The 27873-nt window shown below is 38.6% G+C and overlaps 1 protein-coding gene across 1 annotated transcript; it reads left to right on the top strand.

Moving 5' to 3' along the window:
- Positions 1-1465: 1465 nt before the first annotated feature.
- Positions 1466-27112, top strand: n4bp1 (nedd4 binding protein 1). Its single transcript, XM_051725031.1, has 7 exons — positions 1466-1964; positions 11574-13114; positions 19680-19810; positions 23608-23704; positions 23899-24006; positions 24155-24256; positions 24352-27112. Exons 1-7 carry the CDS (start codon positions 1656-1658, stop codon positions 24650-24652), a joined length of 2589 nt encoding a protein of 862 aa, XP_051580991.1. The 5' UTR covers positions 1466-1655; the 3' UTR covers positions 24653-27112.
- The last annotated feature ends 761 nt before the right edge of the window (positions 27113-27873 follow it).

Raw genomic sequence — 27873 nt, 5'->3', positions numbered from 1 at the left:
GATTGAGGGGCTTGCGGGGCATGTGCCAGCATGAGGTCCTCCTCAAATTCATCCTGTCGACCTCGCGGCCCCGCCGTACCTCCTTGTGTCATCCCTCGTGTATTATAGAAGAGGCAGGTAGGAGGGCGTAGGAGGCTGAATCATCCCTCCGAATGAGGGCGATTCGCGAGCGCAGTGTCTTGAGACTCATGCCCTCGCAGTGAGGGCAGTCTGCCTCAATGAGAGCTGACTCTGCGTGGGCACGGCCCAGACAGAGAATGCAGCTCTCATGCTGATCTGATGGCAGGATGTGCCTCTTACACAAGGAACACTTATGGAACGACATCTTTAAAAAGGCGCGAACACATAAGCGACTCTTTTATATATAAATATATATATTTATGCACACAATATACAATATACAATTGCTTTATAAGGATACACAACTCCTGCCAAAGCGCTGCGGGGAATCAGGATGCTGAAGCAGCCCGTTCACCAACGAAGCATCATGCAGCGAGGCGGAGTGATGTTCGCCAGAACACTGCAGGGGAGCGCAAAATCTTCTTGTGTAGTCGACGGCGAAGCAGTAGAGGGCTTCTAGACGAGAGATGAATTGCTGTCTTGAAGGAAGAAAATTCTGAGGAATGGTGTTTGCGCACCTGCTTTTATAGCGGACAGCTTCGCACCTAAAAAGGTGGCCAATATTAGAATATTGCCGTTATTGTAGAGAGGTTTCAACTAGGTCGTGTGGAAGGACACTCCCCATTTGCATTAGCACGCAATATCAAGTGTACTGAGTCTTAAGGGAACACAAACCCAAGTGCCTTCACACAGCATGAGACAAAACATAAGTGACCAGACCCAGCAACAGAGTGAATAAACCGAACCAACCCAAAAGTGACTGAATCCAGACACAATACACAACACAGACAAAGAACACATACATGTCAGGGCTCTGCCACAGAGGGCGAAAAAAACAAAACTAAGGGCAGAACCCTGACACGATAGATAGATAGATGGATAGATAGATAGATAGATAGATAGATAGATAGATAGATAGATAGATAGATAGATAGTAATACTGTATATACTAGTTGTTTATATATATACTAATAAACAAGAGTAGTATTTACTAATAATATGTTTTTATATGTTGTATATTTTTATTCTATTTCAAATATTACCATGATAACCATGTTTTTGCCAATATACCATAGTTAACACTGTTGTTGTACCTAAAATAAAACTGTGGTGATTTGGTATAAGCTTCCATTGTCATCAAGAAATTGAACAAAATGACAAAAGCTTATTACAATAACTTAATAAGATTTTATTTTGATTTATTATTTTAATTACTACTTTCAAGTAGCAACAATGTTGTATCAGTAACTGTGTTATTTTGGCGGTAACTATGGTTACCACTTTTTGTAATCAGCGTAATGACATCTGCAAACGTCGTCGTCTGTTGATGGCGTCAGAGGGGGTTTCCGGGTGCGATGGCATGAGATGTAGCCTAGCAGGCTAACCGAGAGTAGCGTCAAAATACTGATACTAGAGCGGTATTGATAAACGTCAAGAGAAGCGAACATGAAGGGGGTAAACGATTCATTTTTCCAGGAGTGTTTTTAAAGAGAAGTCGCTGTGATCTACATAGATTGTTATAGCTCAAAATTTAAATGTCAACAACGCGGCCCCTCCTCGGGATGAAGCGAATCACCGAGGTTACCTGCACAGAGCCGCCGGGAGGCAGGCAGTCCCCGACCGCCAGCAGAACGCAGCCCGAGTCGCTCACCGTTGACGAGTTTACAGTCCATGAGGACAAACAAGCAGAGCTCAGATGCACCAAACCCAAAGTCGAGCAGGTTTTTCAAGTGACATTCACGATCATTGGGCTGCTGGATCACACTGGAGCCCACGGAAGTAAAGCTTCCAGGCAGATCTGGCTCCAGTTGAAGGGGGAAAAGGAGGATGTGTTAAAAGCGAAGGTAGGTAAAAGTGAAGTGTAATATGTTTAGGGTAAACAGTGTTGCTGCTTTAATCGATCAGCTTGTTTGTTTGTCTGTCACATGTAAAAGAAAAAAGTATTATCATAAACTTGAATAAAAGTTGCAAAGCAATAGCTGGAGGAAGCTGATGTCAGGGACTGGACTCTGACAGCCACATGTCTGTCTGTATTTGACATTTAAATCAAGTCTTGAAGTGTGTTGTAAAGAGGCTTTTGTGTATGTTGCGACTGACCCCACCAAAATAATTTGTATAATCAGTCTTTTACTTAGCCAACTAAAAGCGTGTTTACTGTCACGTAACTCAGCATTTCAGTCACAAGGTATCACAATTGTGCTTCATTGTGACGTCACTTGAAGATAAGGATCACCAAACCATGAACATCCGGCGTCATAGTCAGTGCAAATGGTTTTCGTATCGGTTTATTTCATAAGGTCTCAGTGGAGAAACACATTAGTATGCTTTCACACATATTTACGGATGATCCAACCCTCTACATTTGTACACAATTTTATATTAAATTAGGAATTCAAAATCGAAAAAAAAATATATATATATATACTTCATTATTCGTAAACAAAACAAATATTAAACACTTTTTTTTTCTTAATTTCGATTTAATGCTAAAGTTAAAAATAGGAAATTGGGGAAATAGCCACGGGAAATAGCGTTTTGATTATTTGATTTCTTTAATATATGGCTTGAATATTTTCATTTGCATAAATGGGTGGACCTGAAACGCCTCTTTCTTCTGGTTGGTCAACCTGCACCGTCACCTTCCTTAATGCTGTGAGACAGAATAAAAGTTCTCTGCTGTTTAATTGTTCAGATGAATTCATTTCAGTTAATATTAAATTCTTTACCATTTATTACCCAAAACTCGCCACATTTGCAGCTGAGCTATCTCTCTCATCAAATAGTCAGACACCGTGCCTACACACAAGCGTAAAATGTTCACTGAATGCAGACAGGGTTTCGTCTTCATTCGATTCAGCATTAGGACAACCATTGCCACGTGAAGCAATTGATAAGAGCGACACACACACATTATTAAGATGTTTATTAAGATTAATCCCTTGCTCTGTGTGCCAAATGTCTTCTCACAGTTATCCTTCTTCGTGCCACACAACTTGTTTTATTCATTTATAAGTGGTACCATGCAGTGCAGCTGATCAGTTGGGCACTGGTGGTCCACACTGCACTGGAGAATCGGCTGTAGTTGGGTCTGGCATTCGCATTTAGGGTGACCAGACGTAACTTTAAAACTGGGGACAGTCCCGATTTTACAAGTCATGTACGGTGTCACGGTGGACTTACAGTCGGGACACCTTTTGTCCTTATAATTAGTCTAAGGCAGCTATAGATGGATTGCTTTAAAAAAGCATTTTAATTTGACACCAGAGTTTCGTGTGTTTTTGAAATGAGAAATCATCAAAGAGTATTGAAATAATTTTTACATATTGCAGTGCAATGAACAAAGCAAGATGCGGTTCAGGGAATATACAATCTTAATGTAGGGTGCATCCAAGACAGATGAGCATTCATGCCAGTGAATTATAACAGCTACAACAGTAAATAACAAATGATAAATAATAATAATAATAAATAAATTTGAAGATAATATTACATTTAATATTTACTATAAGACCATATGTATTTACATGGCAGTGAAGAGTACTAATTTCAAGCTCAGATCATTCCGACATCCATGTTTTTGAATGGGAATATGGGTAGCCTTTACCTACTGGGTTGTATACACGGCAGTTTTATGTGCCTTTTATTATCGGACAAATGTGAAGGCTATGTGTAAATGCAGATTTTTTCACAGGTCGAGCTTTTGAGAGATGAGCATTCATGAATTTCATTTAGCAGAATTTACATGATAAGCAAGTCCATAACACCTAAGATCCCAGAGCGGGGTAAAGTTAGTTTTAGGTTCGATATATTTTGGATATTCTGTTTCTCATACCCGCGCACTCTGCCGGCGACAAGTTTGCAAAGATTTCGCACACTTGGCTTGATGTTATGGTATATAAATAAATGGTATATAACTATAATATACAGACATAAAACACTGCACTCAGAACTGTCAATTGGTGTGGCTGCAGAATTATGACTGAAAATGCTCCGATGCACTTTCATTGCTTAGCATACTTTAGAGACCATCTGAAAATTCCACTCACTATTAAGCTTTTCATGAGAAGGGTCTAAATTCCTCTGCAGTGCCCCCTGGAGTGAGTTATTTATGCATGTGTCACTGCACAGCTGGTAGAGGGGGGCAGAGTGTAGACAAGGATTTTTATTTTATTTAAATTTTTGATTTCTTGTCATAAATACTGTATATAATATAGTAAACATGAACAAATGGGTTATGTCTGCTGTACTGTTTTTGTTTTATTTTCATTTTTATAGCTGTAAAGAACAAATGAACAAATAATATCAGCAGTCAAGTTTGCCTATGCACTGTTTGACATCACAGACATTGCATGTTTGTATGTGAGACAAGTGCTGATGTAAACCGACTTGGCTACGTGCATCAGAAAATCACGCTCGATCAGCATGTTTTCACTGTGAGTATATGAGTTTTAAACTGTTATCGTGGTGATTTTGTGATTGGCTGTCTGTTTCAGAAAACAAACAGTGTGTGCCTGAAAAGACTGTTTGAGTTGCTGTTTGTGTGAATGAAAACCACATCTGCACCTAATCAGCAGACACGATTGCGTTCATGGGAAGATTGCGTTTAGATATAATGGCTGTGCATATACAAGCTGTGAACTGTTATCGTGGTACTTTGGTGACAATTTGGTTGTTTGTTACATAAAATAATTATATTATGTGACTCTTTTAGTTGTTGTTTGTTTGACGAATGACAACCGCAATAATGTAAACAAATGGTAGCACACATCGGAGGAAGATCGCGTTTGATGTATTGACTGTGCTTATAAGAGCTGTAAACTTTGTATCATGCTACTGTGGTGATGAGTTGTATGTATGTATATAAAATAAACTTATTCTGTGGTTTAAAAGACTGTATGAGTTACTGTTACTGTGCGATTATAAATAAAAGATGCTTGACCAGCTCGGCCTGTGTTGGCGCAAAAGCCGATTTGAATCTGGCAGCTTGTAACGTATTTGGCTGTTGCAGAAACATAGATGTGTGACGCTACTCTGAGGGGCCCAGTTATTAACCATCACATACAGTTGAAGTCAGAAGTTTACATACACCTTAGCCAAATACATTTAAACTCAGTTTTTCTCAATTCCTGACATTTAATCATAGAAAACATTCCCTGTCTTTGGTCAGTTAGGATCACTATTTTAAGAATGTGAAATGTCAGAATAATAGTAGAGAGAATTATTTATTTCAGCTTTTATATCTTTCATCACATTCCCAGTGGGTCAGAAGTTTACATACACTTTGTTAGTATTTGGTAGCATTGCCTTTCAATTGTTTAACTTGGGTCAAACTTTTTGGGTAGCCTTCCACAAGCTTCTCACAATAAGTTGCTGGAAATTTGGCCCATTCCTCCAGACAGAACTGGTGTAACTGAGTCAGGTTTGTACACACCTTGCTTGTACATGCTTTTTCTGTTCAGATTGAGGACAGGGCTTTGTGATGGCCACGCCAATACCTTGACTTTGTTGTCCTTAAACCATTTTGCCACAACTTTGGAGGTATGCTTGGGGTCATTGTCCATTTGAAAAACCCATTTGCAATGAGCTTTAACTTCCTGGCTGATGTCTTCAGATGTTGCTTCAATATATTCAGATAATTTTCCTTCCTCATGATGCCATCTATTTTGTGAAGTGCATCAGTCCCTCCTGCAGCAAAGCACCCCCACAACATGATGCTGCCACCCCCATGCTTCACAGTTGGGATGGTGTTCTTGGGCTTGCAAGCCTCACAGTTCAATTTTTTGTTTCATTAGACCAGAGGACATTTCTCCAAAAAGTACAGTCTTTGTCCCCATGTGTACTTGCAAACTGTAGTCTGGCTTTTTTATGGCGGTTTTGGAGCAGTGGCTTCTTCCTTGCTGAGCAGCCTTTCAGGTTATGTCCATATAGGACTCGTTTTACTGTGGATGTAGATACTTGTCTACCTGTTTTCTCCACAAGGTCCTTTGCTGTTGTTCTGGGATTGATTTGCACTTTTCGCACCAAATTATGTTCATCTCTAGGAGACAGAATGTGTCTCCTTCCTGAGCGGTATGATGGCTGCGTGGTCCCATGGTGTTTATACTTGTGTACTATTGTTTGTACAGATAAACGTGGTAACTTCAGGCATTTGGAAATTGCTCCCAAGGATGAACTAGACTTGAGGAGGTCCACAATTTGTTTTCTGAGGTCTTGGCTGGTTTATTTAGATTTTCCAATGATGTAAAGCAGAGAGGCACTGAGTTTGAAGGTAGGCCTTAAAATACATCCACAGGTACACCTCCAATTCAGTACATCTCCTATCAGAAGCTAATTGTCTAAAGGCTTGACATCATTTTCTGGAATTTTCCAACCTGATTAAAGGCACAGTTAACTTAGTGTATGTAAACTTCTGACCCACTGGAATTGTGATATAGTCAATTAAAAGTGAAACAATCTGTCTGTAAACAATTGTTGGGAAAATTACTCATGTCATGCACAAAGTAGATGTCCTAAATGACTTGCCAAAACTATAGTTTGCTAATATTAAATATGTGGAGTGGTTAATTTTTTTTTTTTTAATCAACATCAACTTCCCAGTGGATAGACTGACTAACTGTAAAAATCTCATCTGTAGTAAGTCAGTCTATCTACTGGGAACTTACTACAACCTTTGGTTGTATTAAAAAAAAAAATGTTTTTGTTAATTTTAGTGATTATTTTTATTTTTTTTCATAATATAAGTGAATACTTTACATTCATATGCACAGCTATCACTCTGGCTATCTACTACAACCTGTGATTGTTTTTTTTTTTTTAATAATGTTTTTTTTTATTTTTTTTATGATAGATCATGCAAGTCAGTAGTCAAATAAATGACTGCTCTGATGCCAGTGACGTTTTAGCTGTGGGTGGAGTTTTCAGATGATCCCTTACACACTGTAGATGAATATCCACAAACCTAAAACTAACTTTACCCTGCAGTTAAACATAAGCCTGTGTCTTAACAATGTAGGCATATGCTTCGATAGTCTTATGAATGTATGGTTAATTTCATCATCTCATTTAAAACCATGCCTTTTCAAACTGGCCAAACCAAAGACAGCAGGTTTATGTGTAGGGCTGTCTGATAAATCTGGCTACTTGATGAGAAAGATAGCTCAGCTGCAATAAAAGTGGCGAGCTTTGGAGAATAAATGGTAAAGAATTTAATATTAACTGAGACAAATTTATCTGAACAATTAAACAGCAGAGATCTTTTATTTTGTCTCACAGCATTGAGAAGGCTACGGTGCAGGTTGACCAGTCAGAAGAAAGGGGCATTTCAGGTCCACCCATATGTGTGAATCAAATATTCAAGCCATTTATTAGTCAAATAAAATAATCAAAAACGCAAAGTCACAGCCAATTTCCTATTTTTAGCTTGAGCATTAAATCGAAATGATAAAAAAACAAGTCATTATTTGCTTTTAATATTGGTTTTGTAAACAAATAATGAAATAAGTATTTTTTTTTATTTTGAATTCCTAATTGAATATGAAATGAACTAATGATACATGTGTCCGTGTACTTTTGTGTCCATTTCTTTTTCTTTTTTTAACCCAAAAATGAAAAACAAAAAAATTGTGTTTTTTTTTTCTTTATTGGTTTTAACACTGATAAATAAAATAAGCAGATACAAACTAATTTCCTGCTGACCATTTCACTTTCTATTTAAAAAGAAATAAACGAGATTGAGGAGAAAGGCTCAATTTTTGTTTTCCTTCAGTGTTTAAAAAATTTATTTTCGCCTTGAATATTTGATACGCACACGTGAGCGGCACGGAAACTCCCCTTTCATCTGATTGGTCAACTTGCCCCGTCTTCTGTATCCTACTGCCTTCAGCTAGAATTAGATTTGGGATCACTCTGCAAATTTGTCTCAATTTTCATTGAATATTGTCCTGAACCACCACTTACTGTAAACTATGCATGCCATATGTATTAGAATCTTGCTGCATGGCACATCATGGTGTTGTTGCGAGGTGCCATTAATGGACGATGCATGAGATGTTGCAAGCCACATCACTTGACCATGTGCTATTTGGGAGTTGGTTTATTATTTATTATTTTTATTTTTAATAACGTATGATTTTGTAGTGACGCGTCCCATTGATAAATGTAATTTAAACAAATTGCGTCACTTTATATTAAAGCCCCACGAGTTAATGAGTTAACACAGGTTTATTTTTTACATTTAATAATATATTTACTAAATGTTCATCCAGGCTGAGGCAATTACGTCAGTAGCACACACTATCAGCAATCTATGGCTTGCAGAAATTAACATTGCACTTATGGAGATAGGGTGACTAGATGTCCCAATAACAGGGACAGTCCTGATTTTACACGCTGTGTAATGCGTGTAAGGCATCCACACAGCGTTTAAAGCATTGTGTCTGAATCTTAGGTATTAGAATTTTATGTCCACTCCGATCCATGTTCATGATGCCTAAACATTAATTTAGCATTCGCTTTTATCCAAAGCAACAGAACTCTTTTTTTATTATTACATTTATCAATGGGACACAAATACACAGGTACTACAAAATCATACAATGTTATTACAAATAAAAATAATATATAATAGACCAACCCCCAGTCAGCATATGGCCAAGTGATGTGGCTTTTGATTTCTCACACATCATCCATTAAGAGGCAACAACACCATGATGTGCCAAGCAGCAAGATTTTAATACATATGGTATGCATAGGTTACAGTTAGTGGTGGTTCAGGTTTGGATAACATTTAATGAAAACTGAGACAAATTTGCAGAGCAATCTAACTCTGGCTGATAGTATTAAGGCAGTACAGAAGACGGGGCGGGTTGATCAATCAGATAAAAGGGGCGTTTTAGTGCTGCTCACATGTGCATATCAAATATTCAAGCAGTAAATTAATTTTTTAAAGAAAATGAAAATTAAGCAATTTCCCCCTTTCTCTTTATTAATTTTTAAATAGAAAATGAAATGAGTTTGTATCTGCTTATTCTATTCATCAGTGTTAAAACCATTCAACAAGAAACCGCATTTTTAATTTTGGGGTTTAAAAAGTAAAAAATAATGGATTCAAAAGTACACAGACCTACACGGATTCTCTGTCTAAAACATTTTGATAATTGGATTTATTTCTATTTTCGGTTATGTGGAATCTCTTGACTATTGTTTGTACAGATAAACGTGGTAACTTCAGGCATTTGGAAATTGCTCCCAAGGATGAACCAGACTTGAGGAGGTCCACAATTTGTTTTCTGAGGTCTTGGCTGGTTTATTTAGATTTTCCAATGATGTAAAGCAGAGAGGCACTGAGTTTGAAGGTAGGCCTTAAAATACATCCACAGGTACACCTCCAATTCAGTACATCTCCTATCAGAAGCTAATTGTCTAAAGGCTTGACATCATTTTCTGGAATTTTCCAACCTGATTAAAGGCACAGTTAACTTAGTGTATGTAAACTTCTGACCCACTGGAATTGTGATATAGTCAATTAAAAGTGAAACAATCTGTCTGTAAACAATTGTTGGGAAAATTACTTGTGTCATGCACAAAGTAGATGTCCTAAATGACTTGCCAAAACTATTGTTTGCTAATATTAAATATGTGGAGTGGTTAATTTTTTTTTTTTTTAATCAACATCAACTTCCCAGTGGATAGACTGACTAACTGTAAAAATCTCATCTGTAGTAAGTCAGTCTATCTTTTTTTTCTTCAAGAAACCGCATTTTTAATTTTGGGGTTTAAAAAGTAAAAAATAATGGATTCAAAAGTACACAGACCTACACGGATTCTCTGTCTAAAACATTTTGATAATTGGATTTATTTCTATTTTCGGTTATGTGGAATCTCTTGACTCTAATTATTCAGTCATATATCTGGATGCCTGACAGACTAGTGCATCAACATGGATTAAACTGAAGTCACCACTCCCATTTCAATTAAAGCACCAAATAGGTACAGGTATCTGCTTCTCGCCTAACCAGTGTCATGGATTTTCTCATTGGTCTTTGACTTGGACCTCTTTGCTTAGTCAAGGCAAGACGGGAGGCCCCCCAGTGTATTTCACTTTCGGTTTTAGTTACTACTCAGAGTAGTGGTTTTTGGCCTGTTATCATTACTGGTACTATATATGAGTATTTCTTTTACTGTAATTGCTCGCTCAGATCAAAGAAAAAAGTTCAGCAGAGTCGGGGCAGAATGGTCCACCCCAAGGGGTTCCTGCGTTGTTTTTGTTACTTACGTTCTTCTATTGTGTCAAGAAAGAGTAAGAGAAAAAGTATAGGCACACCCACTTACTACATCTGCATATTCTTATGATATGACTGACTGTCTTAAGTTAAAGAACCCAAAAGAGGCCCAGTAATACACTCTAATTCTTATTAGCTAGATTATTGTGTTTTATAATATAGTAGCTAGTTTGTTTTCCTACCTGTCAGATAGTGTGTTGAGCAAAATTGTGTGTACATACAAATCAAGGACTCCGGCATAATGTTTTCTTTTACTTTGAGTGTTGGAACATTGTGAAATGAGTAGCTCTGTTTTAACTTGCAACAGTCTACATATGGGTGTGGTTTTTATACTTGCAATAGTCTGTAAGGCCATTCACACTCTTATTGATATGATAATGGCTATATGTAATCTCCCTAGAAAGAGGTTGCTGTACATAGTGTACAGTCATTTAGGCCCTGTCCTTGAAATTAAATCAGTAAGTAAAGCCTATCACATGTTCATGCTATTTTAAAGGGTACCTATTATGGCTTTTAAACAAGCTTAATTTTGTTTTAAAGGTCTCATACAATAGATTTACATGCATCCAAGGTCAAAAAACACTTTAATTTGCTCATAATTTAAATTGCAGCATTACCTTTTTTTTTTCCCCAGTGTCAAATGACTCGTTCAGTGATCCGTTCTAAACGATTCATTATAAACTCCTCCTTTCAGAGAGCCTACTCTGCTCTGATTGGTCAGATGTCCCAGTCTGTTGTAATTGGTCTACCGCATAGTGTAGTGTTTGAAGGTGGGTCAAAGCTGTTCGCGAGCAGCCAGTGAAGACCAGAGGTGGGTTTTTTGTTACCAAATTACATAGGTTAGTACAGGAAGTAAGTCTGGAATTGCTAACGACTCATTTCAGGTGTTCAGAATCGGTTCTTTCTTTTGGGAGTCAATAACTCCATTTGTCGTGCACTTTGATTTTTGAAACTTTGCAGACTTTTTTACATTCACAAACAGCTATATAACACACTACATGAAAAGTAATATTTGAAAAACCATAATTTTTTTTTGTGCTTTTTAAAATTAAGAAACCAATTAGACTAATTTCTGCTTCTCAGAATATTAATTATAGAATCTGCAGTATACTTGGGGCATTATACTTTGCAATGTACATTTTGTAATATATTCCCACTGTGTTTGTTTTGTAGGAGTATGTGAAAGGCCTGTGTGACCCAGAGCTTCAGAAGGAAGAGTGCTACCCGGTGGACATGCATTGCATTTTTGCTGGTGCTCGTGGACTCTTTTTGGACCGGTTGCTTAGAGACACAAGTGCAGAGGTTCAAGTGGTGGAACCAGGCCGACTGAGGTTAATTGGTTGTGCAGAGGGAGTCGTCATGGCGCAAAGTCGTGTTCAACAGTTTGTCGTCCTCTTTCAGGAGAAAAGGAGCTTGCCTGCTGATAGGGAACCCTTGATTAAGCGCACCTTTAAGACCTTTGTTGAGGACAGGGCTGATAAATATGCGATGGAGCTGCTCTTGCTTCCCAGTGCCCTCAAAGAGGAACTTCTGGGTTTGGCTCAAAGTCCAACCCAGCTTATGGCTATCATAGACCTAGAGCAGGATCGGTCTCAGACCAGCACACCCGTAACGGACCTATCCAACCGTATCCTGGATGCCACTTTTGAGGACAAGTCCTTTCCACCCACTCCTGATATCATGACTGGTCTGAACGGTCGGCCCTGCTGCAAGCGGCGCTCATCTGAAAGTGAGCAGAGAGACACTAAACGACAATACTCACTGGAAAGGAGAGAAGAAGAGCAGTGGGAAGAACGACAACAAGAGCCCAGCCAGACTCATGCGATAACAGCCGCAAAGGGGATGCAGGGTGCAGTGGGGCAGAACTCTAGAGAGGTGATGAACGAGGGTGAGACGGTGAGTCCTGAAACTAACTTGCGATGCCTAGTTAACTTCTTCAGAACCATGGGCTACCAGCAGGAGGTGGTGGAGCGAGTGGTGCGGGAGACGGGCCAGATGGAAGATACATTCTTGCTGCTAGAACAGATTGTGGAGGAGACTCAGAAGACTCAGACCATGCAGGATTCCAAGCGGACCTCTCGTACACCCGACCCTTCCCCATCTGCAAACACTTCCTCCACCTCCACCTGTACCAGGCTCAAAGAAAAGGAACGAGTGCAGATGCGAGCTCTCACAGAGATCAAATGTAAAGAAAACATTAGGCCTCCCAGCAGTAATGGCTTAGGTCAGAAAAACCCAACAAGCCACGTGCCACTGGCTTCGGCGACTATCAAAAGAAACAATGGTGCACAGAATGACATGTGTGAAATCATCATAATTGATGATGATGATAACGACTTGGCAGAGGTGGAGAGAAAGCCCCGAAATGCAGGGCTAGATTTGAAGTCAGAGCCCAAGTTTGATTACCTGCCACGTGGAAGCTCTCAAACGATGGTTCCTGTGCGGATGGAGAGTGTGACCATTCTCCGCAGCTCCTCTCAAGGCCCTCCCCTCCGGAACACGGACACGCGACCAGGCTGCTCTTACCAGACTCTTCCTGGAAGGGCTCCTCCACCTCGCTCGGAAGCACTTAGCACCTCTAAACCAACACCCCTCACCGGTATGTCTCGTTTCCAGCAGTCCCTGAGAACCCCCTACCGACTAGTCCTACAGAACGAACCGGGTTGCCCTGATCTTCGACACATCATCATCGATGGCAGCAATGTGGCAATGGCGTAAGTTTCCATCAGACTGTGTCATTTTCAGGAGGATTAAGGCAACAGTAATTTAGACTCTCTCATTCTTTTAGATTCTTAATGGAATAGTTCATCCAACAATGAAAGTTACCATGTACACACCCTTGATGTTGTTCCAAAGATGTATGACTTATTTCAGTGAAACATAAAATGAGTTATTTTACAAATTGATGTTCTTTTCCATTTAACGAAACTATACAGTGACCAGGGAATTACAAGCCTCAAAAACACAATCTTCAAAGTCTTCTGAAGTCATATAAAAGCTTTGTAAGAGGAACTGACCTAAAAAGTCATTCATCTTTGAAAATCTTCCTCTCCACCATAGCTCTCAGTTGATCAAGAGAACCAATGCCATTTGGCGACATTGATGGCAAACATGGTGCGACTTACGCCATATTTGAATCTGAACGCAAATGTGATGTAAGTGCTGTGGTGGAGGGGAAATTGCTAAATGAATAACAAATTGTTTCTTTTCTTTTTTTCACACAAAGCAATCATATAGCTTTAGAAGACATGAAATGTAATGCACAAGTAGCGTAGACTACTTTTATGGTGCTTTTTTTGTCCTTTTTGAGGTTTAACAAAATACCCTTGATCAATGTTTAGAAAAGAACTATGTGAAGATTCCTCAGAATTCTCCTATTGTGTTCCACTGAAGAAGATCATATTGTAACGTTTTCCAACTCTTAGTTTGGGTTGTTTTGTATGCTGGGTGACAGACAGGATTTCTGTCATTAGTTCAAAGTAAAAAAAACGTACAAAGATCTTGTGTCTTACACAAAACCCATAACTTAATGAGATGAAGGTTCACACACCGGTAATCAATGCAATAATAACCACTCTTGCTCTTAAATAGAAAAAAAAAAAAAAAGAGAGAACATTCCAATCTGTATATTCAAAATTTAGCAAATTCAGGTGTCTCAAAATTGCCTTTTTATTTAGCAAGGAAAGAAAGAAAAAACAAAAATCAATTCAAAATTGTCCAGCCACAAAATAGGCTAAAAAAAAAAAAACATTAGTCCAGTTCACCAGGCAATTAGTTAGTCCAAACAGTAAATAATCAGCAGTAAAAGACAGTTCAAATAGTCAAAGTAGTAGGGAAGAAAAGGAAAAAATATTCCCCCTATCAAAATCAGTCAACAGTCAAGTCAAACAGTAATCCACAATTGTACTCACGACTCCTTGCTTAATAGTCTGGTACATATTATCCGGGACTTCTTAGGCATTGTACAGGGCTGGAGGCTCCCACTCCGTCAATCCAGTTCAGGTTTTGGAAGTTTACACTCGTCTTACAGTCTTCCCTGCAGCATCTCAACGACTGTCAGCTAGTCACATAATGACGAGGATACTTTACTTTGCGAAATCCAGAGTGCGCGATCGCAGTATAACGCCGACGGTAAGCACTCTTGCCGCGGATAAAACAATAAATCGCTACGGGAGACTTCACCAGGAGCTCCGCGAAGCACACTCAATGCCACCGCCATCTTGCCGTGAGTGACGCACGTCAGCCAAATAAAGGTAACTAGGGGCTGAACTAAAAACGTCACCATCTTGATTCGGGCCATATAGAACGATGACTGTAGATCCATAGAATATTTACATATCTGTGATATTTGTGGATAATGATCACAGATTAATTTTACAGATGAATGATGACTGATAAATGCCAAACAGATGAACAATTAATTGCAATTATCACAATATGGGTTTGGAAATTACATTGATATTAGTAAACTAAATGTCATATGAATTCATATAATTTCAGTATTTTTAGGTTTAGCATTTGCTTGTGTAATCAAATTGTTGTAAAGGGTGTGATTGATGCTTTTATTGGAGACAATTCAAGGAAGTGTGAAAATGTTTTTGATTGTGTGGGCACTCTTAAAGATCTTAAAGCTTTGTGAGTTTATGAACTGTTGTTTGGAAGTGTTTGAAAACCTAAAACCAGGTACAACCCCCTTCTTCCTTTCTGAAGCACTGCATCTCTTTCTCACCCACACACCCCTTCCTCCCTCCCCCCTAAAAGGCAACCTCTCAATTGGGCTCTCCCCTTGTCAGCCCCTTCTTATGCCCTTTAAGTGGCTAACCAGAGGTGACTGAGGTTCTTAGAAGATGCACTAGTATGGAAACTGATGTGTTAAAGGAATAGTTCACCCAAAAATGAAAATTTGCTGATAATTTACTCCAATCTACTTAAATTCTGGTTTAATGAAGAAAGAAACTCAGATACATCTTGGATGGCCTGAGGGTGAGTAAATTATCAGCAAATTTTCATTTTTGGGTGAACTATTCCTTTAAACCAGATTAAGGAGAGGAAAAATATCCTTTAAGGATGTTTTGTTTAGCTCAGTAGTAATAGTTGTGGGGTTAGGTGTAAGGTAGGAGCTCTTAAAAGACCTTTCTCCTTAACAAAAGACATGGGCATATACTAGAAAGATGTGAAACGTGGGGTGTGCTTGAGTTTTTAAGAAATATTTCCACTTAGTCAAATAATTTAAAGAGACAGAGTGGGTATGCGTAATGCGAAAGTTGTCTTTAGCTGCTCGAGAAAAAGTCCTTTGTTGGACAGTGGTGCACTGAAGCAGAGCACTTGTACCTTGACTAATTACTCCATATTATTCATGCAGAGCACTGAACAGTCAGCCTATCACATGTTCAACGAGTCTTGCAGACAAGCGCTCACATAGAGTTCCTCAGGGCTGACTTGTATGCTTGTATGACAGTGAGACCATCTAAATCTGCCAGTGAACTCTTGTTGCCAAAGCAGCTCAAATATGTTGTAATCAGTAATTCCCACTGGTGCAGCAGATAAGAAAGAAAGGTGTTGATATCTTGCATTTGGGGTTGAAGCCTTAATGTCACTATGAAAGAGAAATCAGTGGCACAGTTAAGCCTTCACCAGCAGGTCAAAGGCCATTGGCACGAAACTGGTGCAGTGTAAATGCAGCAATTCCTGATTCATGTGTAATGATGTCATCCATGGCTCTGGTGTGGCACTTATCCAGGATTGTGTTTCTGTTTCATTTCTCATTTTTGCTTTTTTCTTAGATGGTATGATAGTAAAAATCCTAGCGCAACAGTTGAGTTTCAGAAGTAGAAATCCCATGCATTTTATACAGAGTGCAACAATCGGGTTACGGAAGTAAAAATGGCATTCATTTTGTACAGAGCGCAACAGTCAGCTTCCGAAAGTAAACAGCCACCCACCCCCATGAAGCACTGTGAATGATGCATTCGAGTCAGTCTTCTTACAATGTCAAACATATATTTGTATATATCTGAGTATTTTGCAATAAACATAAAAATATTTTTTAATGTTTAATTAACAGCTGTCCTATCAATCAATAGTTTGCGATGCTTCATGGGATTGTAGTTCCCTTGTAAAAATGCAATAAGTACATGGTCTTGTACATTTGTCTTTTTTCAATTTTCATAAACCTTTTTTTTTTTTTTTTACTTCCAATTAAAGTTTGTAATGTTGTTCATTATTGTTCAGTGATTCATCTTAGAGCTGGTTGGTTGGATTCATGGCTTAGAACTTAACTGAAGAATTTTTTGAAATCCCTATGGAGAAAATGAATGGGAAAAAATACTTTTTGAACCACGGCCACTGAAAAAGTGGGTGATTACTGTTTCACTCTATACAAGCACAGCCTGTAATTTAGGACAAAGGACAGTCCTGGCCATTAGGTCCTTGTTTGTCTCACCTGACTATTTCAGTGTTAGATTTTCAGGTCAGAGTGAAGACTTATTGGATAAGATCTTCATAAGAATGAGTTAGAGGTAAATCACAGGGGTTTTTCATTTGGTATTTCTGGTCATAAATACAAGGGAGAAATGAAAGATTTTTTGCATATTTAGCAATTTACATTTCCAGACTGGGAAAGTTATTTTACTCTTTACGTCAGCGGTAGTTGATTTAGTAACACTTCCTGTTTAAAATATCTTTCTCTTGTAGAGGGACGTTCCCTATGACCCCACTGCAGTTCAATTTTGTGTCTGTGTGTGGACGGGTGGGTGTGTGTGTACACTGGAGTACATCTATACATGTGTCATTCTGTCTGACGACTATGAATAGATGAAGATGTGCATCTATTTTTGCACCCTTTTGCGTCACTTGAGTCTAACTGAGACTAGTTAAGCAAAAGAAAGTAAATGACAGACAACTGTTTTCAGATTCATTTACATCTGTCATTATCTCTTTATCACTGTGTAGATACATTGTGAAATTTAATTCAGTGCTATTTCCTGATCGCACAAGTTGATCTTCAAGAGGGAAACTTTTGTCTTTAGTTATTTCATCAGACTTTCAGATGAACTTGACATGTTTGGATGGAAATACTTTTTTCATTTTAATCTAATTTTGTTTATAAATTTTTTTTTTTTAAAAAGTCTGATTAAACGAGTCAAGAATGTTACAAATCAAGGTTTATATAACTGTCAGTTCATTCTTCATTGGAAATGGATGGTCAAGTTAAGTGCATTGCATTGTGGGCTTGTGTGGTGTCTGCTGTACGCTACCGGTCAAAGGTTTTGAAACACTCATTCTTTTTTCTGATTAACAATTTTTATTGATTCACATAAATGTATCTCATAAAATAAAGCATATATACACAGAATCAAACTTAACCCCAACTATTACTCCTCCCAATCCCACCCTAACCCCAGCAACATAACAGTGGTCTTAAATGACATAGTCACACATGCACACACATAAAAAAAAAAAAATACATAAAGAATAAATAAATAAACAAATAAAAAAAAAAAACAACAACAATAATCACACATCCACAAATGACAAATACCCGCCCCATTTCTCCACGAACACTTTATACCTCCCCGTTCCTCTGAATGTAACTTCCTCAAAGGCCGCCACCCTTCCCATCTCTGAGCACCACTCCTGAAAAGAGGGTGCTCCAGCCAACCTCCAGCCCCTCAAAATAATCTGCCTGGCAATCATGACACTGGTTAAGACACAATTCTTTATGTGTCTACTTACAATGTCAATGACCGCCCCATCACCCAAGATACAGAGTCTGGGGCAGAATAATACCTGAATACCTAACACCTCGCATACCAGACTCTGCACCTTTAACCAAAACTTTTGAATTTCAACACACCCCCAAAAGACATGGGTTAAATCTCCATACTCTGATTGGCATCTCCAGCAGGTGGGTGTGTCTTTAAGACCAAGCCTATACAATTTAGAGGGGGTCCAATAGAACTGATGTAAAATCTTGAATTGTATAAGGTGCACCCTTGCATCTCTAGATGCAGTTTTTATGTTTTTTAAAATCCTAGCCCATTCTCCCTCCTCCAATTCCAGGTCTAAATCCCTCTCCCATAATCTCTTGAGAGTGGTTGAGACTCCGTCCCCCAGACTCTGAATTAATAAGGAGTAATACACTGATACCTCATGGCCTTTTCCAAAAGCAGAGATCACCTCTCCCAGAGTATTGCTGCTTTAGGGGGGTGTATGCTATTCCCAAAAATAGTACAGAGCAAGTGTCGTAGCTGAAGATACCTAAAAAACTGAGATCTGGGGATCCCAAAATATTGAACCAAATTTTCAAAGGATCTCATCACACCACTCTCATAAAGATCACGGAGTGTATGTATCGCAATCCACTCAGACCAGCAGAAAGGGGACTTATTAATGATAGTTTGGGGTTTAGAAATAGGCTCGAGGCAACATTTAGATAAATATCTGAATTAAACACTCTGGACACTTTTGTCCATACCGAGTGCAAATGTGAAATAACAGGGTGTGATTTAACTTCTCTGGTTAGTTTAATGGAAAGGCTTTTGAAACACTCATTCTTTATTATAATTAGGTTTTTCACATTTTAGAATAATAGTAAAGTCATCAAAACTATGGAATAACATAAATGGATCTATGGGAATTATGTTGTGACTAAACAAAATCCAAAATAAATCAAAACTGTGTTATATTTTAGCATCTTCAAAGTAGTCACCCTTTGTCTAGAATTTGCAGACATGTACTCTTGACATTTTCTCAACCAACTTCTTGAGGTATCACTCTGGGATGCTTTTTAAACAGTATTGAAGGAGTTCCCATATATGTTGGGCACTTATTGGCTGCTTTTCTTTATTATTATTTTTTATTTTTTATTAAAAACATTTAATTAAAAAAAAAAATTTAAATTTATTTTTTAGTTTTATAATGAAATAAATTAATATGCTGGCACAATTATATTTTTGGCTACAAAACTAATTTCAAACTGTAGCAGGGTGGAGGGCGGGGATGGGTCGTGATTCCGCACACCCGGCCCCTAATTAGGCTGATTAATCCTGAGAGGGTTAATCCTAAAACCGGAGACGGCAGTGCGACAGAGAGAGAGTTACGGACAGCTGTCCGACAGTTTCGTATTAAACTATTATTTATATACCGAAAATTTGCATACTGTGCACAGTATACATACTGCAAAAATAGAATGAATAATTTGATTTCATACTATTCCAAACATAGCCATTAACCACCAAACTGATTGTGACATTTGACCTCCCTTCTGGCTCTCCCCAGGCATGGACTTCATCGCATCTTTTCTTGTCGTGGGATTGCCATTGCTGTAGAGGCCTTTTGGCGCAGAGGTCACAGAGAAATCACTGTGTTTGTACCTCAGTGGAGACAGAAGAGAGACCCCAACATCACTGGTAGGAGCTCAATAGACCTCTTGATATTAACAGCTAGACATTTGATAGATACAGTATATGAGTCTCACCAAGATCTCACAGAACTTTTTTCTTACTGTTGCGGCCGGAAAAATCAAAATTTGCTGTGGCTTTTCTAAAAAAAAAAAAAATGTATTCTGTTTTTTGTAGGTTTTGTGTTTTGTAGGGAAAACTCAATGATAATAATTATGTATTTAATGTCAGTGCATAATAAATGAATATGCAGCAAGGATGCAATTATTAGGCTCAAGACAAACAGTATGCAGTATATATTTATATGTTTTGTAATCAACTTGGTAGGAAATATTTTTATAAACATGATCACTCTGTGAACACAAACAATTTTTTCCATATTGATGCTCACTTTGAAATGGAATTCACTGCAAGACAGCAGCAGGACATTTCACTTGATCAATTTGACTGGCCTATGGATATTGAGTAGCTGATATTGGTTATTTTTCCCTCAGATTTATGTGGAATCATTTAATAAATAAGACAAAATTGTAAATATTGTGGGGATCTGTTGAATTTGCATACATTTGTGGTGATCACAAAGTTGAAAAAGCAAGGTGGAAAAGACTTATACAGTGGCAAAGAAAAAGTATGTGAACCCTTTGGAATTACTTGGATTTATGTATAAATTTGTCTTAATCTGATTTGATCTTCATCTAAGTTACAATAATGAATAAACACAATCTGTTTTAACTAATAACACATCAATTATTGTATTGTTCTTGTATACATTGAATACATCATTCAAACCTTCACAGTGTAGGCTGGGAAAAAGTATGTGAACCCCTAGGCTATTGATTTCAACAAAAGCTAATTAGAGTCAGGAGTTGGCAAACCTGGCATCCTATTAATTAAATGAGATGAAGATGTGGGTTAGAGCTACTTTGACTTATAAAAAAGCATTCATATATTTTGAGTTTGCTATTCACAAGAAGCATATGCTGACATGGACCATGCCTTGCAAAAAAGAGATCTCAGAAGACCTACGATCAAGAATTTATTGTAATTGTAAAGGGTTACAAAGTTATCTTGAAAAGCTTAGATATTCATCTGTCCACAGTTAGACAAATTGTCTATAAATGGAGAAGATTTAGTACTGTGCTACTCCCCCTAGAAGTGGCTGTCCAGCCAAGATGACTCAAAGTGCTCACACCGCAAAATGCTCAGTGAGGTAAAAAAAGAACCCTATGTGACAGCTAAAGAGTTGAAGGAATCATTGGAACTGGTTAACATCTCTGTTCATGAGTCTACTATATGGAAAACATTAAACAGGCATGGTGTCCATGGCAGGACACCACGAAAGAAGCCGCTGCTTTCCAATAAAAACATTGCTGCACGCCTGACGTTTGCCAGAGACCACCTTGACACTCCACAACACTACTGGGAAAATGTTTTGTGGACTGATGAAACTAAGGTTGAATTATTTAGGAAGAACACCCAGCGCTACACATGTCGTAAAAAGGGCACCGCATACCAATATGAAATCATCATCCCAACGGTGAAGTATGGTGCATGGAGCATCATGATTTGGGGCTGCTTTGGGACCTGGAATGCTTGCGGGGACAATTTGAATACTTTCCAGATTGAGGGGAAAATGATTTCCCAAGTTTATCAAGATATCCTACAGGATAATGTCCGGGCGGCTGTGCACCAGCTGAAGCTCAGTAGAAGTTGGGAGATGCAGCAGGACAATGACCCTAAATTTCAAAGTAAATTCACTACAGAATGGCTTCAAAAAAATAAGAAAATCCACCTTTTGGAATAGCCCAGTCAGAGCCCAGACCTTAACCCAATACAGATGCTGTGGAATGACCTCAAGAGAGCCATTCACACAAGACATCCTAATAGGGTTGCAACGGTATAAGATTTTCACGGTACGATAACCGTCTCAGAAATTATCACGGTTTCACGTTATCACAGTATTACACAATTATTATTATCAGTTACAATGACAGTTAAAGCAGTGAAAACAGAAGGTTTTTTTTTTTTTTTTTGGTTGAACAAATGCTTTATTATAATTGAAACTTGAAACCATTTTTTTTAATGGAAGTATGTGTAAAAAAAAAAAGTCTCCCTTTTGAAAATAAATAGAATAAAAAAAGAAAGCTAACAGAATTATAATAATAAACCGAATTATAAACATGATAAGAAAAAATAGCATGTAACTATAGCATGTTATATAACTACTAAATGAAAAATAACATCAGCTGTGTGAGCTTTTAAAGTAATGTCCTGTAGGTGCATGACAGCGCAGCCAGACTGCTCCTGTCTGTACCTTTTAACTCAGTGGTTCTCAACTGGTTTTGCTTCAGGACCCAGATTTTACATTGGAAATCAAGTGGTGACCCACCATAGTAAAAACGTTACCTGTAACCCATTATTATCCCATTTGTTTCCTAATTTCAAACATAATTCAAACAGAACATATTACACAGGAGGAAGGCTCCTCATTACCATGGTTAGGTCAGTATAGCTAGTCTTACATAATAGTAATAATAACAAATTATAGTATTTATGAAAAAATACTAGCTGAAACATCTTGAAACTTTACAACTGCCACTGTTGATATAAAATGAGGTCTAATAGATTCTACCTTTAGATTATTTCATATGAAACTATAACATTGTCAAAATATAAGTTACTTTTACTCATGTAAAATCTTGAAACAATTTTGTAAAGGTGAAGCGTAATGATTTGATTTGATTTTTTGGTACATAGCACAGTGTTGCTCTTTTCAGTGCTGTTTGGCATGTCAGGGCTGCCTACTGTTTAAGAGGTTCGACTTCCTCCGTAATGCTTTAAACCAGAAAAGTCTCACTAGAATTAAAATTGGTCACATCAGTTTTGAGGTCTGCGCTCCGCAATATCAAGGGAAGTCCAGTTGTTGCATGCGCGCGCCAGAAAGGAGAGCATATCGTGATTGCGAGCTGGTTCCGTTACACTCGTGCGAAAGTGCAGATGAGAAGCCTTTAGCCTATTGTGAGATTATCATTAAATCTGCTTCGGGAGTCCTAAATGGGCTATCACTTGGGCAGCTGCCGAAATATCTTCAATGGGAGAACCATGGCGTTGTTCTTTTCCTGCTGTCCGCGACCCAGTCCGAATAGACCTGCGACCCACCAGTTGAGAAACACTGCTTTAACTCACTCACACACACACTCATTTATGTCAGACCCCCCTTGCCTCACTTCTCTCTGACATTTTCTCTGCTGCATGTGTACGTGTGGCACAAGTTGACAGTCTGACAGGCAGTAGAGGAGGAAAGGAGATGTGCACACGCAGGTGAGATTCTCTGGCCGGTTGCATTTTTTTTTCTCAATACCGTAGAAAAGCAAATGTACATGGTATGAAAACCATACATTTTCATACTGTGGTATACCATGAAACCGGTATACCGCTGCAACCCTACATCCTAAGAATATGGCTGAGCTGAAACAGTTCTGTAAGAAAGAATGGTCTTAAATTCCTTCTGAATGTTGTGCAAGTCTAATCCGCAGCTAACGGAAACACTTGGTTAAGGTTATTAAATCCAAGGGTTCACTTTTTTTTTCCACAGCACTGTAAATGTGTAATGGGATGTGTTTAAAGATGTAAAAGATTACAGTTGTTTTTAGCTAGTCTATACTTGTGACTTTGAAGGTGAGATCACATTTTATGACCAATTAATGCAGAACACAAGCTAATTCTAAAGGGTTCACATACTTTTTCTTGCCACTATATACTGAAAAAAATTGAGTGTAAAAATATTTGTCTTCTTACTGTTACAGAACAAAACTTTCTGACCCAACTGGAGAACTTGCGACTCCTCTCTTTCACCCCATCAAGAGAAGTGTGTGGACAGAGGATTTCCTCCCATGATGACAGGTACAAGATCCAGCTCAGAACTTAACATATTACCACACAACTTTGACTTCAGTAGCTTGTGGCTCTGATTCATTTACATACAGATTTTTTATTATGTATTCAGGAAACACTCTCAGATTCAGTGCGTTTAATCAAAAGAGGCAGTATTCCCATTTGTCTATCTATCCAGCCAGTCTGATTTATGACTTTATCAGGTTCCTGCTTCATCTGGCTGAGAAAACAGGAGGGGTCATCGTCACCAATGACAACCTGAGGGACTTTGTGAACCAGTCAGAAGCGTGGAGAAGGATCATTCAGGAGAGGTCAGCAGTATACCCATATTTTTTCATGTACTTCTTTACAGCCAGATGTTATCTAGAATACTTTCAAAGCTTTCAACTCTTATTGTTAATAATCTTTTTATATTCCCTCAGATTTAGAGCTAAATGTATGTTGTTGTTGTTTTTACAGACTTTTGCAGTTCACCTTTGTTGAAGACCACTTTATGATCCCAGATGACCCACTTGGAAAGCATGGACCTCACTTAGATGAGTTCTTGCTTAAGGAGAGACAGTGAGTTAAAAATACACTTTTCAGGGTTGTCAAACATTCACAGGCTTCTGAGCAGAAGAATATGGTTTCCTCATAACTATTCTGTCCTCTTATAGAGGTAGCCCTATCATGCCGCCTTTGAGGACAGACCTTCAGGCAACTCCATCAGTATACACCCAGGCAATGCAGTCAACGCCCCCCTCCCCTTTGCACTGGCCACAGTCCAGCCCTCCTGACTGGCACCACCCTCGGCCATCCCCCTCTCCACCACCCCAGCGATCGCCCTCAGAAACCACAGTGCTCAAGAGGAAGTTGTACGACATCTTTCCTGACCAAAAGCAGCGCATTGACCGAATCCTCAGCGACAACCCATATATGAGGGACCTGAATGCGTTGTCAGGCCTTTTGCTGGGCTAATGCACACTCACACACCCAGTACAGTTACACTCTTGGCTACATCCTAGTCCTAGATGTGATTGCGACAAACAACAGTGTAAGTGCATGGAGGTCACATGACTTTTTTTTTTATTATTAAAGACTACCATGTTTGAAAAGCGCTGCTACAAGCATTTATTTGTTTGAGGGATTCTGTTCCATCAACTAATTTAGATATCTTGGGCCCTCGACAATTACTGCAAGCACAATAAACTTCAGTTATGTTTTGTTTTCTGAGGAAACTTTAACTATGCGAGAGTGGCATATATTTTATGTAAATATTTATGAAGAATAATCTTCCTTTTCTGTAATTTATCTTTTCAAAAATCATTATTTTAAAAGGTGTTCCAGCTACACAGTTGTTGAACTGGCTTTACTGAAATTACTGCTGAAGGACAAATGTTTATTTGTTGTATTTGATATGGTTTTGTTTTCTGTTTTTAACATTTTGTGAATATCAACATTATTGAGTCAAACAAGTTCTAGTCTCCAGTCACTCTGAAGTGCACTACTGAAGTGCCCTGTCATTTGCTTGCATGATAGAATTGCCCCAGTATGTCTAAAGTAACATTACTTCCTTATTCCAAATTTTAGTTCCTGGCTGCATTCCACTTCACTTTAACCCTCCTTAGCTGTTCAAAAATGGTCCACACCTTGGCTGTTTGCGGTCATTTTTGACCGGATACAATAAAGGTGTACCCCTTTTTTTTTTTTAATGAAATGTTATAACACTATCTTCCTTGAAGTAGTAACAATAAAATTATGCACTTCTTTTGGGATTTTAGGTTATTTAGATCTTATTTACATGTACATTTTTCAATTTCACAATCATTTGCATATGCAAAAAAGCAACTTCACTGCAGTAAAAATGGTGGGTGGGTGAGTGGGGGTCTGTATGTATATGGGACTGTGTGCGTGCATTCTGCATGTGATTGTGTGTGTGCATGCATTCTGCATGCGAGTGTGTGTGTGTGTGTGTGTGTGCGCGCGTGCGTGCGTGCGTGTGAATCTTTTGCACTCTGGATGTTTTATAGTCTCACCCCTTCATTTCTGTGTGTTTGTTCAGCATTGTGCCTGATATATAAATTGTATTCAACACATATAAAAAAGGTCTTTCCCATTAATTTCCTACGGTTGATCAGTTTTGACCGCGAACAGCCAAGGTGTCAATTTTTTTTATGACCACTTAGATTCATTGAATTAATTTTTTTCAGATTGCATATCTTTTTTTTTCCTTTTCTCCCCAATTTGGCATGCCCAATTCCCAATGCTCTCTAGGTCCTCGTGGTGGTGTAGTGACTCACCTCAATCTGGGTGGCGGAGGACGAATCTCAGTTGCCTCCGCACCTGAGACAGTCGCATCTTATCACGTGGCTTGTTGAGCGCGCTACCACGGAGACCTAGTGCATGTGGAGGCTTCACGCTATTCTCTGCAGCACCCACTCACAACTCACCATGCGCCCCACAAGAGCGAGAACCACATTATAGCGATCACAAGGAGGTTAACCCAACGTGACTACTACTTCATTGCCATGACTGTAATGTCAACAAACCCTAAAAACGGCTTTGAAAATGATAATTTAAACAGCTTTAAAATAAACGGAAGAATTAATGTAAGTGCTTTTATAAAATCAGCTTCGCATTTCTGCCTTTAAGACACCATAAATCGGCCCCATTCACTTGGGTAAGTGCCTCACTGTAACTTTGATCTTTTTAGATTTTTTCATTTTTGTGGCAATCAAAATTATGCCACAAATGCTGTCAATTAAGTTTAACTTGTACTGAACCCAGAATATTCCTTTAAACCTTATTGCATGAGCGGTGGTGGGCTCCTAAGCGGGCTTACTCGTGCAGTGTAAGTAATGAGTTAATTCACTGAGGGAAGTGCATACAAATTTGAAATGGAACGCATGTTTACTTTTATGATGGTGAGAGACAATGGTAAGCTATTTTTAGGAAGCCCAGGAGACCCCCAATGTGTCCCAGGAGGTTATGAATCAGTTCAGGTTAAATGGCTTCAAAAGTTTCCAGATTACTCAGCTACCTGCCACTACCTTTCCATTTCCCTGTTGTGCAATCCACCATTCAATAAAATAGCCAACATGAAACCAGAGCAGTGAGTTGATGTGGACCTTTGTCCCAATTGTGACCATCAGAGGGCGCTGTGGGTTTATTGGCTCTAATGAACAGCATTATGAAATGGAGAAAGTATTACAGTGTACAGTTGAAAAATGCCACGTCATTTTAAAACTATAAAAGCATTTTATTATATTGACACTACGGTGAAAATATAGTACAATACTTTTAACTGTCATTGTTGCCATGTCAACTTTTCGCTGTCTCTGATATACAGGTGCATCTCAATAAATTAGAATGTCATGGAAAAGTTCATTTATTTCAGTAATTCAGCTCAAATTGTGAAACTCGTGTATTAAATAAATTCAATGCACACAGACTGAAGTAGTTTAAGTCTTTGGTTCTTTTAATTGTGATGACTTTGGCTCACATTTAACAAAAACCCACCAATTCACTATCTCAAAAAATTAGAATATGGTGACATGCCAATCAGCTAATCAACTCAAAACACCTGCAAAGGTTTCCTGAGCCTTCAAAATGGTCTCTCAGTTTGGTTCACTAGGCTACACAATCATGGGGAAGACTGCTGATCTGACAGTTGTCCAGAAAACAATCATTGACACCCTTCACAAGGAGGGTAAGCCACAAACATTCATTGCCAAAGAAGCTGGCTGTTCACAGAGTGCTGTATCCAAGCATGTTAACAGAAAGTTGAGTGGAAGGAAAAAGTGTGGAAGAAAAAGATGCACAACCAACCGAGAGAACCGCAGCCTAACGATTGTCAAGCAAAATCGATTCAAGAATTTGGGTGAACTTCACAAGGAATGGACTGAGGCTGGGGTCAAGGCATCAAGAGCCACCACACACAGACATGTCAAGGAATTTGGCTACAGTTGTCGTATTCCTCTTGTTAAGCCACTCCTGAACCACAGACAACGTCAGAGGCGTCTTACCTGGGCTAAGGAGAAGAAGAACTGGACTGTTGCCCAGTGGTCCAAAGTCCTCTTTTCAGATGAGAGCAAGTTTTGTATTTCATTTGGAAACCAAGGTCCTAGAGTCTGGAGGAAGGGTGGAGAAGCTCATAGCCCAAGTTGCTTGAAGTCCAGTGTTAAGTTTCCACAGTCTGT

This window comes from Myxocyprinus asiaticus, chromosome 18 (assembly GCF_019703515.2).
Source record: "Myxocyprinus asiaticus isolate MX2 ecotype Aquarium Trade chromosome 18, UBuf_Myxa_2, whole genome shotgun sequence".
NCBI classification, from domain to species: domain Eukaryota; kingdom Metazoa; phylum Chordata; class Actinopteri; order Cypriniformes; family Catostomidae; genus Myxocyprinus; species Myxocyprinus asiaticus.
The sequence above is the reverse complement of the archived record's forward strand: the minus strand, read 5'-3'. Positions and strand labels throughout refer to the sequence as shown.